Source organism: Mytilus californianus, unplaced genomic scaffold (assembly GCF_021869535.1).
Source record: "Mytilus californianus isolate M0D057914Y unplaced genomic scaffold, xbMytCali1.0.p SCAF_11, whole genome shotgun sequence".
Lineage (NCBI taxonomy): Eukaryota > Metazoa > Mollusca > Bivalvia > Mytilida > Mytilidae > Mytilus > Mytilus californianus.
The window spans coordinates 54,661,550-54,673,892 of record NW_026262593.1 but is presented as its reverse complement, the minus strand read 5'-3'; the positions used below and the strand labels follow the sequence as shown (position 1 = coordinate 54,673,892).

Sequence of the window (12,343 nt, the reverse complement as noted above, 5' to 3'; positions counted from 1 at the left end):
TGTTCAAAATCAAACAGTAATGTTCAGAGTGTCACAATCGATATGCATATATTTCTTAAAGTTATGAATAGAAATTTAATGTCTTTGAAATATGAAGTCATACATAAGAGGATTTAATTGTCAAGGATGACACAGGCGTTGTTGTAAACACACTTGTTTAATAATGGGCTCGTGTGGTTGTTATGTGCACAACTATTCACATAATATTTACATCGTATACTTAAATAAGACACTTGAACTAGAAGAAGCATATAGATGAGTGCAAATTATGCTTAATTTAACTACCAATCGTATTTGTTTATCTTTATTGTTTGCTTGCTGGTGTTTAAGTTTTTTTAAAGGGTTCCGGTTTTTTGGGGGGAGGGGTGTAGGTATTATGGGCGGAATAAAAAAAATCATGAACACCAAGGCCAAAATAAAAAAAAAGAAGCAGTCCACAAAATGCTACAGGGTGCCTCAAGATTTAGGATGAATAAATACAAAATTAAAGATCAGAAGATAATCATGAAAGTGTACTGATCTTTGCAGGTGTTACCTAAATGCACATAAGCGCTTTTAATACACAAATTTAGCGTTGTCGCCATCTAACAATGAATTCCACTAAAGCTGGCGCTAGGGACCATCTTGAACGTGTTGTAAGCTGGGAGCGTTTGTTATACGCGTTGAAGGTCTCTTTGTAACTTGTATATAAATAACAGCAATTGAAGTACTGTTCGATTGTCGTTTGGTTTAACCTAGTTTGTGCAAGAATTTTCTTTTTCTTATGAAATGATGCTTCGTATCTCTTTCATTTATTACTGAAAATATACTAACCTGCATGTTTAAATTTGTAGAAAATCAAGACTAACTTATATATATATCTCTTTCATTTATTACTGAAAATATACTAACCTGCATGTTTAAATTTGTAGAAAATCAAGACTAACTTATATATATATATATATATATATATATATATATATATATAATGAAAACTGTTTCCATTAACAGAAATCACTTCAATGTTAATTCTTTTTCATGGGTTGCTTCATAGACTTTAATATTATCCAGACCCTTATAACATACCATAATCCAGTCGTATAATGTACAAATAATAATTAGTGAACACTTCATTTTTTTATAGGATACGCATATCTTTTTTTTCAATAATTAAACCATTATTTTCACAAGGTAAAGTAAAATACATATGGAAAATATATACAATAATTGATAAAATACAATTAGTACAAGACATTGTATTAACAACAAAAAAATAGAGATGTCTTCACACTAGATTAAGCCTGAAGTACACACAGATTTATTTATGATTTTAATAAATTTGCAAACTTTAATAAGCTTTGCTTTCATTTTTGATGACATCAATAATCTACACTTTAAAATATTTGGTCTACATGGTGTAACTGTATGTTTGTTACAGTATGTTAATTTTTCTCTCCTGTTAAAAAAATGAACATTAAATGATTCCAACAAATGAAATTAACCTTTAAAGGTGGTTAACCTTAAATTAGGGGTAATTATTGGCACTAATTTTCTACCTTTATTGCATTTTACAACGAATTTGATCATTAGCCTCAATATTCTAAATTTAATTTGATAATTTAACGGATATTTTTGATTATAAGAACAGAATTATTTTCTGTATTTTATTTTCAAATCCAGTCAGAGAGTTTGAAATGAATATCGTAAATCAACAATGGAGTAAAGAAATTAAAATTAAATACCTCCGTGATGTGTATTGAAACTTTCTTACCTGTAATCAGTTTTTAATCAGCGATACATTTCATTTATGATTGATTTACGTGACGGGGCAGTTGTAATTAAATGGTCAAATACATTTTAATTGTGGAGCTTATAAAAGTAAAGAATTTGGTATAATGTTACTATTTGCCATGGAAAAAGATGAAGACAGAAAATCTACACCAAGGAAACATATTCATAACGCCAGGTATAGACCCTATTTTAGCAATAGTTAATGCATCCAATTTGGTATGGAAAAGAAATGCAATTGTTTCACCTTGTATTTGTTAACTTCCGAGATGGTACTTTTAAGGGATAAAGTGAAAAGCACGTGTGCGCACTAATATTTGAGAATTTCCGGTGCAGTAATTCTGATACATTTTCAATTACAAATGTCCGTCAGAGTAACGTTTAACGAATTAGCATTTCATAATAGTTTAGAGTATTTTTTTTTTTCATTTCTATATTTTGTAAGAAAAAATTATGTTATATTGAAATCTTGCTTAAATTAAAAAAAAAAAAAAAATTTTCTATACTAAATCTCAAAACTTTTCACATTTGAATTTTTGACAGTTATATACCTGATGAATTTAAATTTCAAAACTTAACATTTGAAAACTAGAAAATTTTATTCTTGGTTTATAATATTCAAAATTTATATTAACTCAATACCATATCAAAATTCGAAATTTTTAAGCGTTAACGTTAAATGCACAGCTGCCGATTATATTGCACAACTAACATGTTTCAGGAATCTTCTTTGCATATACGATGGTACAGCCGATAACCAACTTTTAAAATCCGAATAAAGAATACAAGTACGAAAATAGTATAAAAATGATATTTGATATTTGAAAACGTGAAATCATTGAAATGTGTCGTCAATAAAAATCTCTTATCATGAAATTAAGACTCATAGGTAAGAAAAATGTTTCGATTGCAGGACTATTTTGTGATATTTCATTTTTCTTGCTCATGCTGTTTTTTTAGCTATAGTTCTTATGTTATATACTTGAATGGATTTTTTTCTTTAAAACAATCTCCTTAAATAAAATTTACTTTTTCAAAACATTCCATTACAAACATACAACCGTTGTATAAATCACAGACCACAGAATGTACTTAAAACAATAAAATATTTTTAAGTTTTCACACTATTTCATATCTATGCTCGCGAATGTTAACATTACCTATCATAACCAACAGAGGTTTTTTGAGAAATAAAAAGTATCTGTTTAAATTTAAACACCCCCTATCTTCCCTTTTCCCTCATTCAATGAATTGTGTATATTTAAATGTGAGATCAGGAACTTCTCTTTGAAGTTCCTATACTTACTAAAAGATGCATCACAAATGGCACATATAAAATTATTTACAAGTTTCCTGATCGAAAAATTTTCTTTTTAGATATTAAGAATGATGAAGTACAATGTAGAACCTCTTCCGTTCGCCAGATATAATCTGCTACTCCTGCTCACCACGGGAAGGTAGAAGTTAGTCCAAATAATTATGACGTCTTGAAAGGCTATTTTAATTTTTTTTTCTGTGACGCCTTCCTACGACGTCCGTCATAGAAAAAAAATAAAATAGCATTTCAAGACGTCATAATTATTTGGACTAGGTAGAAGTATGATTCTGAGCAGGATTTATTTCTTAAAATGAGGAGTTTGTAACGTATAAAGTTTAAAACATTTTTTAATTGTAAAAACAAAGCTCTGTCATAAAACTTAAAACTTGGCAATGGCATTATTTACAAGTTAGTTCGGGCTTGGAATTTTAAATCCTAGGCTTCTGACATAAAAAAAAGAACCCTCGTTATTTCCTGCTGGCAGTACCGCGAATGCAAGTCTAGGAGATTCTGAGGTACATCAATATTCAAACTCCAAATGTTGATGTAAGTCACAGATTGTAATAAGAATTATTATAGAAGAATATTGATTGGTAAGTAGATTAACTCAGGACTTCACTACCATTATATAGCCAGAACCGGTCAAATTACTCGGGTAAAGTCAAATTAAATATATTTATTTTAAAAACTTATTCTTTTTTCTTACTTTTTAAAAAATGTTTTCTTAATTCATATTAAAGTATCACAGGAAATTTCGCTCAAACTTCCTATTTGAAAATCCAGATAAGGTTAATATTCCGGCGCTAAAATGTCCTATGATGTCGGCGCTCAAAAGACCCTATGTGATTTTTTTATTTTCGCTAAAATGTCCTATTCCCCTTCTTATATCCTTTGTCTCATAATTCTTAAATATTTGATATAAAAAAAACTCATCAAAGGCATTATGATCTGGTACGCCAGACGGGTGTGTATCGTCTACATAAGACTCATGGATCATATTGTATACAAACGCTTGAATATAAGTCTATTACCATCTATATAATTTAAAGTGAATAATATTAAATACTATTACATAACAGATCATTCGTTGAACCATAGATATAATAGCCATGCATTATACTTCATATTAACTGCACTGCGTTTAAGAATATCATTGAAATCTATTGTAAAATTTGTTAAATAACTCTCTTTTTTATAAATACAAAGCTTTTGACAAACTGTCATTTAAAAAATATATGGATTTAAAAGAGTAATTGAGTTAAACATTTTTATTATTTAAATTAACAGTTATTTTATACAATTTTGGGTAATATATGAATAGTGTTTAGTATATATCAAAGTTGGCATACGTAAATTAAGTGTATTGGATCTGGCGTTGGACCTTCTGGTCATAACCGATACCGTAACAGTGTATTCCTTCCACCAGAGTATTTTTTTCAGAGGACAAGCTACACTAGTGTATATTTTCCAGAGGAATTATTGCACCAGGTTACTTTTTCCATGCCTAGTGTAAATTATCCTTTGTTAAGATGTGCATCCAAAACACTTTTAAAAGAGTTTTTTAGAGGGGGGACTAGTAAAAAAAAAGGGGGCATGCTTATTTTTGGGGGTTGAAAAAAAGCAAAATCAGCATGAAAAAATTATTTATCATGTGGAAATTATACACTAGTGTAATTTATCTTGAAAAAAATACACAAATACAGGTATATCAATTTATGTTATCTGCATCTGACTGAAGTTATTCTTCAAGAAAATAAGACAATGAGAGACAACAAGTGATGTCAAGAAATTACCAAGTGCATGCATGAAAAAATAAATCTGTGGTTATCAAAATAAACAAAATTTATCTGTGTGTTTGTTTTGTCTCCCACTGATTTATGTAAAGACAACACTAGTGTAAATTTACTCTTCTGAAAATCTACACGCCGGAATAAAAGTACGCTTACAATATTACAGCAACCATCTGGAACGTAGTATGTGTACTCTGTTTCAATGATGTAAGAGCAAAGACTGGTTGGCTCTGAGTTAAAATAGTGCGTCCGTATAGAGGGACATGTAACGTTGTGAACTATGAAAATAAGAAGATGTGGTACGATTGTCAATGAGACAACTATCCACAAAAAAATAAATGTTATAGAAATTGATAACTATATATCACCGTACGGCCTTCAACAATGTAAAAACCCACAACGCATAGTCAGCTATAAAAGGCCCAGAATAACAAATGTAAATCAATTCAAACAAGAAATTAACGGTCTGATTTGTGTACAAAATAATGAACGAAAAACAAATATGATATACAGCAACAAACGACAACTACTGAATGACAGGCTCCTGACTTGGGACAGGCACATACAGGTTGTGGCAGTGTTGAATTACTTTTGATGGCGCCAACCCTCCTCCTAACCTATCACGTTTAAAATCCGTTTCAACGTTCAGTTCTATACAAGGTACGGTTCATACTCATATCATCTTGTATTAATATGTATGTAATATTTTCCACTGGACGTTAAATTCGGGCCTCAGCTGGCCCCTAAACAAAAATGCATGCAATATTTTTCACTGGACGCTTACTTGTCAATCGATCGATTTAAATTTTGAAAGCTTTACACGATCACAATTATTTTGACAATCGTAATAAAAACTGAATTTGAACGCAATTTAACACTCGAAAATTCTAAACTAAAATCCACCTGCTTAATTAGTAAGAATTTAAAAGTTTTACGATTTTAGATAAAGGTAATATGAAATATAAACACGAACTTCTTATAAAAATATCTTATTGTAGTTTATTCAGATTTTGGGAGAAATTAATGTAAAGTATTCAATTATAAAATTTTAATTGAACATTAGATAAAACATTTAAAAATTCAAAATGTTGTTTACATTATTTATAAAAAAAGAAAACATTTCAAAAACCAATATTTAAATAAGTTATGAAAAAAAGTCAATTAAGTGCATCTAAAACATGTATATGAATATGTAGTACATACATGACCTCTCAATGAACTCGATATGCAGTTCGCATTCATCAAATTATTTGAGCCGTAGTTTCGGAGATTGGTAAGCTTCGTTTTACAATAAACAAGATCGGAGTAGATTCCGACAAGTATATGGTGTCGATCTCAAAATTGTCGATTAAAAAGTTAAGGAGTGCACGCTATGGCTATACATTAGTAAAGACTCTAATTTCAAAATGCAAATGAGTATTTGTTGTCTGTGATGTGTATGGACAATCAAGTTGATCACAAAGTTACCCTGAACACGAACATATTTTCGAAGTTCTGCTGTCGAAGGAGGACTAGAAATATAATTTCCTTCCAACACATTCGCTGATGGGTGGTCTCGATTTCAATTCGTCTCCTACACAATGTACTTGCATGAATTTGTTTGTTTAAATCATACTAGCCCTGTCGAGCAATCTTATTAATTTGTTTCTTTTTTATTGTAATCTAAATGAAAATCTGGGAAAATGTTTACAAAAAGTTAATTTAAATAGGTTTTTATCCATTAGAAGAACACATAACACAAAACCTAAACATCGAAATCAATAAACAAGTGACATAACATGGTTCTTTTTAAGAAAATACTAACACTGCTGACATGCAGGAGGCAGAGAGAGAACATCTCTAATGATGTTTCCAATCCCGTTTTGCTATTCTTGCAAATAAAATATGTTTAACCTAAGCTAATTCAATTTTCATTTGTACCAGATATTATTGTTGTCTGTGTAGACTTTATATGTATTTGTTGTCTGTGTATCATTGTATTTGTTGTTGTACCTGTATATTACCCTTCATCATTGTTTATTGGCCTTAATTTGTGCTTAAGGTAGATCGGTTGTCTTTTTCTGAGTATTTTTTCTGGGCATGTTGCAAAAAGACTTGTTTGGTTTAAAAATATTTTACCAAGTATCAATAAAAAAAACAATAGAAACATCTAAAACTTGAAAATTTAAGATTCAGCTATGAAAAATTAAGAATCGCGTGTATTTAAAATTTACCAAAATTCCTTTAAAAAACAAGGGCATACCATTATATTGAAATTGAAACTACAAATCGTGTTTTTTATGTAATGTTCAAGAAAATATGGCCCGCGACCCCCTATTATTGTCTGATAATTTGGAAGTTTTTATGAAAAGCTATTCTCTCATTGAATTTTAAGCAATTCTATCGTTTATTGTTTCCTCAATAGGGGAAACCTATTTTCCCATATTTTCCCCTATATAACCCATATAAAATAGCTGTGATTTCATTAATTTCAATGTATTTTAAAGAAAAAAACAAGGTCTGTGACCCCAGACTTTATATTGAAATTTGAAAGTACATTGCCCCAGAAGTCTTTTACAGACGTTTGAGAAAATCTATCGTCGAACATTTAGACATACCTTATTTCAATGATTTGTAAAATATCCGTTAGAAGCATATATACAACAAAAACATGATAATTAATATTCTAAAGAACTTAAGCACTCAGGCACAAACCATTCATCTTTTCAAGTGTGGTTTGAGTTTTGGGGGAGCGGTATTGAATTGATGGGTCCCGATAAAAAACACGCCCCAAGTCCTCCACTAAAATACGAATGGTTAGTACCTTAAAACATATTTAACAAAATCTATACAATAACGTACATTCGTTAAAAACCCTTACTATAATGAAGTTGTGTTATGCTTATTTTTTTGGCGATAGAATCAGGGGCATTTTTTTCGCTTTTTTTTCGCAAAGGATGTCACAAGTTACGACTGAAATTAATCGTAAGTTATACTCAAATGGTCATGACTAACAAGTTGTTTGTCTCGTTAGATTTTTTTTTTGTTATAATAGTCGCAGAATTAGAATTAAACTCTGGTTCATGTATTAACTTTTGTATCAGATCTTTTATGCATGGCTCCTAAGCCTGTTACGTCCTTGTTCTCATAAGGCTTTTGATGTAGCCCCCTTTCCTTCTTTTGGGGCATTGTGTTGTTCATACTTCTTCGAACTATGACTTTTTATTGTTCCTTTAGTATTTTTCTGTCTTAACAACCCTGATGGTGTGAGTTTAAACCTGGCACGTGATAGGTACGTACGTTCGATTGCCAGTTTTCCTGTCGGAGGTCGGTGATTCTCCCCGAGCTTCCTCTGCCATTCAAAACTGGCCGCAACAATATAGCTAAGAGTGATGAAAATGACGTTAAAACCCAACGATTAATCGATTCCGTCTTAAAGGGGGGTATCCAACACTTTGATCGTTGAGAATCTTGATTTCTTTTTACTTATTATAACACGTTCAGCTGATTTTTAGGGTTAACTTCCTTAGATGTTCTGTGCCCCCCTAAAACATTTTTGTTTTATTTTACAGATACCAGTTATGTAGTAAAAGTGATTGTAAACATATTATGGACGCTTGGACTGAAACCAATATGGAGTCTCCAAAAGCATGCTTTAACAGAGTAAGTCAATAATCAAATAAAGGAAAGGGTATGTTTAGGACGGGCATGCGTACTGCTTGGATACATGACAACTGTAGTGTTAAGCATACATTTTTTTTCGAGAAAGCGTGCGTGGAGTGACCGGAATTTCTATGAGAACCAACTGTTACTCTTATATCGCACCAACAACCTGCCGTACTCGGTCGAGATTATCTAAACTGTTTGACTCAAATAATGGTCATATTGCATTGCAATTTAACGTCCAGTGGCAACTATTACATGTAAACCAATACGAATGTTAAGGTAATATGAATATGATCCCTGCAATGTTTCCTCGTCATTCTACAAGGTTTCAAACAATAACGATGATATTTCAAATTCAGTTGTAATGTTATCAATAAATCGTCGTGTGAATCTTATAGTGTTATAAGTCTATTTTTTATAATAAATGGAGATAGCTATATATTTGATATCCAATTGCAATGATCTAGCTCCCTATACAACTATTATACGAGATTTGTACACTCTACGAGTTTTTGTCAAACCTACACTGTTCTATATCCATATTCCCATTGGATTATAAAAGCTTTTTCATCTAGTTAGTTCAGAGAAAAATGGTTTTAGAGTGTTGTATCTCCTCTTGTTTTCCTGAATTTTTGCTGTAAAATAATTGTTATCAAAATTATCTTCATAGTACTATGCTTAAATTGGTTGCATCGTTTGAACTCAATCTATGAGCAATTCTTAGCGAATCCAACAGTCCACCACGGTTAAAAAAATCCATGGTCTATCGCCAACAGAAATTAAGGGATACATTTCTAGAACAAAATTGTTTGTAGTGGAGTGTTCGATCACCAGAAAAGTGGATGCTTTATTTACCTTGTTAAGTAGCTTGTCTATTAAAAAAAACATCGAACAAAGAGTTAATCTTCATGTACGTAAATTCGATTCCTATATAACTTTAATGTGTCAGTCAAATATTTATGCGTTTTTAAACATCATATTTAATTTCTCAACAGTTAGAAAATTGAGAAACACATCATTTTAAGATTCACAAGAGGAAATCAAGAATTACGATCAGCTGTGTGCTCCTTTTGAGTTTGACAAGCAGAAAAGCCCATTCTGTCCGATTAATGTCGATTCACATATTTTCCATATTCTGTTTACAAATAAAATTTAGCAATTCTGCAAAAGTCCCTTTTATCTGCACTGTTGATGGCATTGTATCATGTATCCGGGATTAATACGAGACAGACATTTTGTTATATATCAGCAGATCATTATAAATCTAATAAAATCTATGATAATATGTGTGAATAAAAAGACTGAGGTTTGATCATATGCAGATGTTTTTTTTTTATAAATAATTAAGTAGATTTGTGTTATTCATTTTTTTTATATTTGTAGTTACGAAAAGTTGTTGACTTGAAACGAACGTCAAGTGACAGTGCTGTTCAAGATTTGAACAAGGCTTCACATGTGCCTATTCCATACGGAAAAGCTCCGTACAGATCCCGGAAAGCCAATAAAATATTACTGAAAAATCAGTCTACACGACCGGTTCCCAGAGGAACATGGATACCAGGTGTAAATGACGAAGATATTGTCAAACCAACACATTTTATGCCATCCGAAGCACCGCCATGTGAGTTTTACAATTTGTTAATATTTTTTTGTGAAGTTTCAACCTTTATAAAAATAAATGCACGGTGATCATAGTTGCTTGCATCTACATCCTTTGATCTCTAGTGGATAATTGTTTCATTGGCTATTATACATCTCCTTGTTTTTGTACAGTATCAATACTTCCAATAAAACCATGGCCAGCTATGTAGCGATTCCAAAGAGTAATGTCGGTCTTCAGCATTCTAATTTAATACCATTTATTACCGTTTGATGGGAATAAGTATTTGTTGCTGCAATGAACTTGTTGAAAGATTTAAAGAATACATAAAAAGGGGGTGGCAATCAATTAAAAAAACATACTTGAAAGAAAGACAGACAACCCGATTGGCAAAGAAAAGAAACATTTAACAAAAATACGTCCAGAAAAAAATATAAAAACAGAAATTTAACCTGAAAATAACCATGTCGAATATTCAAATAATATATTTCCTTAATTTTTTTAATTTCTCCTGCTGAACATAATTTTAACCAATTTCCATGATTATATCGAAATAAAGTATAAGTACATCAAAGAAATAAATGGTAAAGTTTTATATTTGCCTACCACTCTTGCTTTTCATTTCAATAAACGAGGTAGTATGACCTACATACAAAGAGTACAGATTCGTATTGAATTATTATTCAAGAGTCACATGTTATATTTTCAGCTACAATGAGGCAACATCAACGGCGTGTTTTATCTGCTAGTTCTTGTCCAAAAAGTTTGTGTTCATCATTCAACAGTCGATTCATGCTTCCGGGATATACTTCAACCTCTGATTCATCAAGCGAGGAACCGATCGCAATTAAAGACGATAGTGAAGTACACATCCGCCATCCAAAACCATCAAATATCCGAAAGTCCAAGTCAATGCATGTTGGAACTTGCCAACTGATTCAAGTAAGCGAGTGTAAAGAAACACGATTTAGCACACTGCCTCGTCGGATACCAGTAAAATCAAACAATAATGCAAAAGAATTGAATCGAGTACCAGTTTTTGATCCCGATGAACTGGATTCTTCGATCAATAATTCTATGGATCCTGGGTTACCAGGTATGTGCGACGTTACGCCTCGGCCTTTATCGAAAGGTCAGAAAAGTTGTACATGTTGTAGTCTATGTGAAATTATGTCTCCTAGATTAATAGATTGCAATCCAAATTCAAAAATCCAGAACTGTTCATGTGAGACATGTCTGTTTTACTCTAAAGGACGAACCGGATTAGTGCAATATAAACATGGTGACGTCATAAAGACGTTTAATTGGTTAGAACGGACTGGCAAAGAAACAGAATTGTGAATGTGATATCTTGGGATCCAATTTTATCACCAATTTTCTAAATTTCTCTGGTAGGGTAAAATAAATGATTAAAACTGCTTAAGTATTAATGCTCTTCCTTCAATATATTATATATAGGTAAGTTTAAGGCCTTTGCAATTTTTTTTCATTAAACTATTCATGGCCGGAATCATGTCAATTTTAGTACTACGAGGCTTAAAACTTTTTCAATTTATAATTTCTCACTATACACTGAGTAAAATATATGATTGTTCATAGCGAAAAAAAAAGGTATTAACATAAATATCGAACTCCAAAATAAATTAAAAAAGGGAGAAGTCAATAGCATCTGACAAAACCAAATGCACGACTATATCGATTGATTGTAAAGGAGGAAGATAATGTTATTTGAATATCGGACCTAAACTCCTAATCAGCGCTGAACTACTTTACTACTATTCCGGAGTTCGTATACCTAAACCTGATATTTATTTTATAGAAAAACAGACAGCTGTCCAGTCTTAATTTCATGACTCTTATGAGGGTCTGGATTTGGGCCCTTCATTTTTGTATTCTTAAATATCTGAATTGATTTTTCTCTATGTTTTATATTTTTTGCCCATTTCTCTCTAACACTTTATATTTTAGCATCCCAATATTCTCTATTTATTTAATTTCTAACCCGATTTTTCTCTTTTATATTTTTTGCCCGTTCTTCTCTATTCTTAATATTTTAGCACCCCATTATTAATTATTTTTATTTTTTTACCCTATTTTTCTCTAATCTTTATTTTTTGGTTGATGTTTTGTTGTTGATACATTCGGCCCATAATTCCTTATTCTGTAAACCCCATTCAGACTTATGTCTTTGCTTCATGGATGCCCAGTAGTATTCAAACTTAA

General features: G+C 31.3%; 1 protein-coding gene across 1 annotated transcript; it reads left to right on the top strand.

The window, feature by feature from the left end:
- The first annotated feature begins 1,805 nt into the window (after positions 1–1,805).
- LOC127720348 (uncharacterized) lies at positions 1,806–11,538 on the top strand. The gene is made up of 4 exons (XM_052226929.1): positions 1,806–1,945; positions 8,427–8,517; positions 9,904–10,141; positions 10,830–11,538. The coding sequence occupies exons 1-4, from the start codon at positions 1,875–1,877 to the stop codon at positions 11,459–11,461; spliced, it is 1,032 nt and encodes a 343-aa protein (XP_052082889.1). The 5' UTR covers positions 1,806–1,874; the 3' UTR covers positions 11,462–11,538.
- Positions 11,539–12,343: the final 805 nt, after the last annotated feature.

What these genes read in the sequence shown, in the direction of transcription:
- LOC127720348 (XM_052226929.1), top strand. Translation starts at nt 1,875, where the DNA reads ATGTTACTATTTGCCATGGAAAAAGATGAAGACAGAAAATCTACACCA. An exon ending in AAACATATTCATAACGCCAG is followed by an intron (nt 1,946 to 8,426) that starts GTATAGACCCTA and finishes TTTATTTTACAG; the next exon opens with ATACCAGTTATGTAGTAAAA. An exon ending in CAAAAGCATGCTTTAACAGA is followed by an intron (nt 8,518 to 9,903) that starts GTAAGTCAATAA and finishes TTATATTTGTAG; the next exon opens with TTACGAAAAGTTGTTGACTT.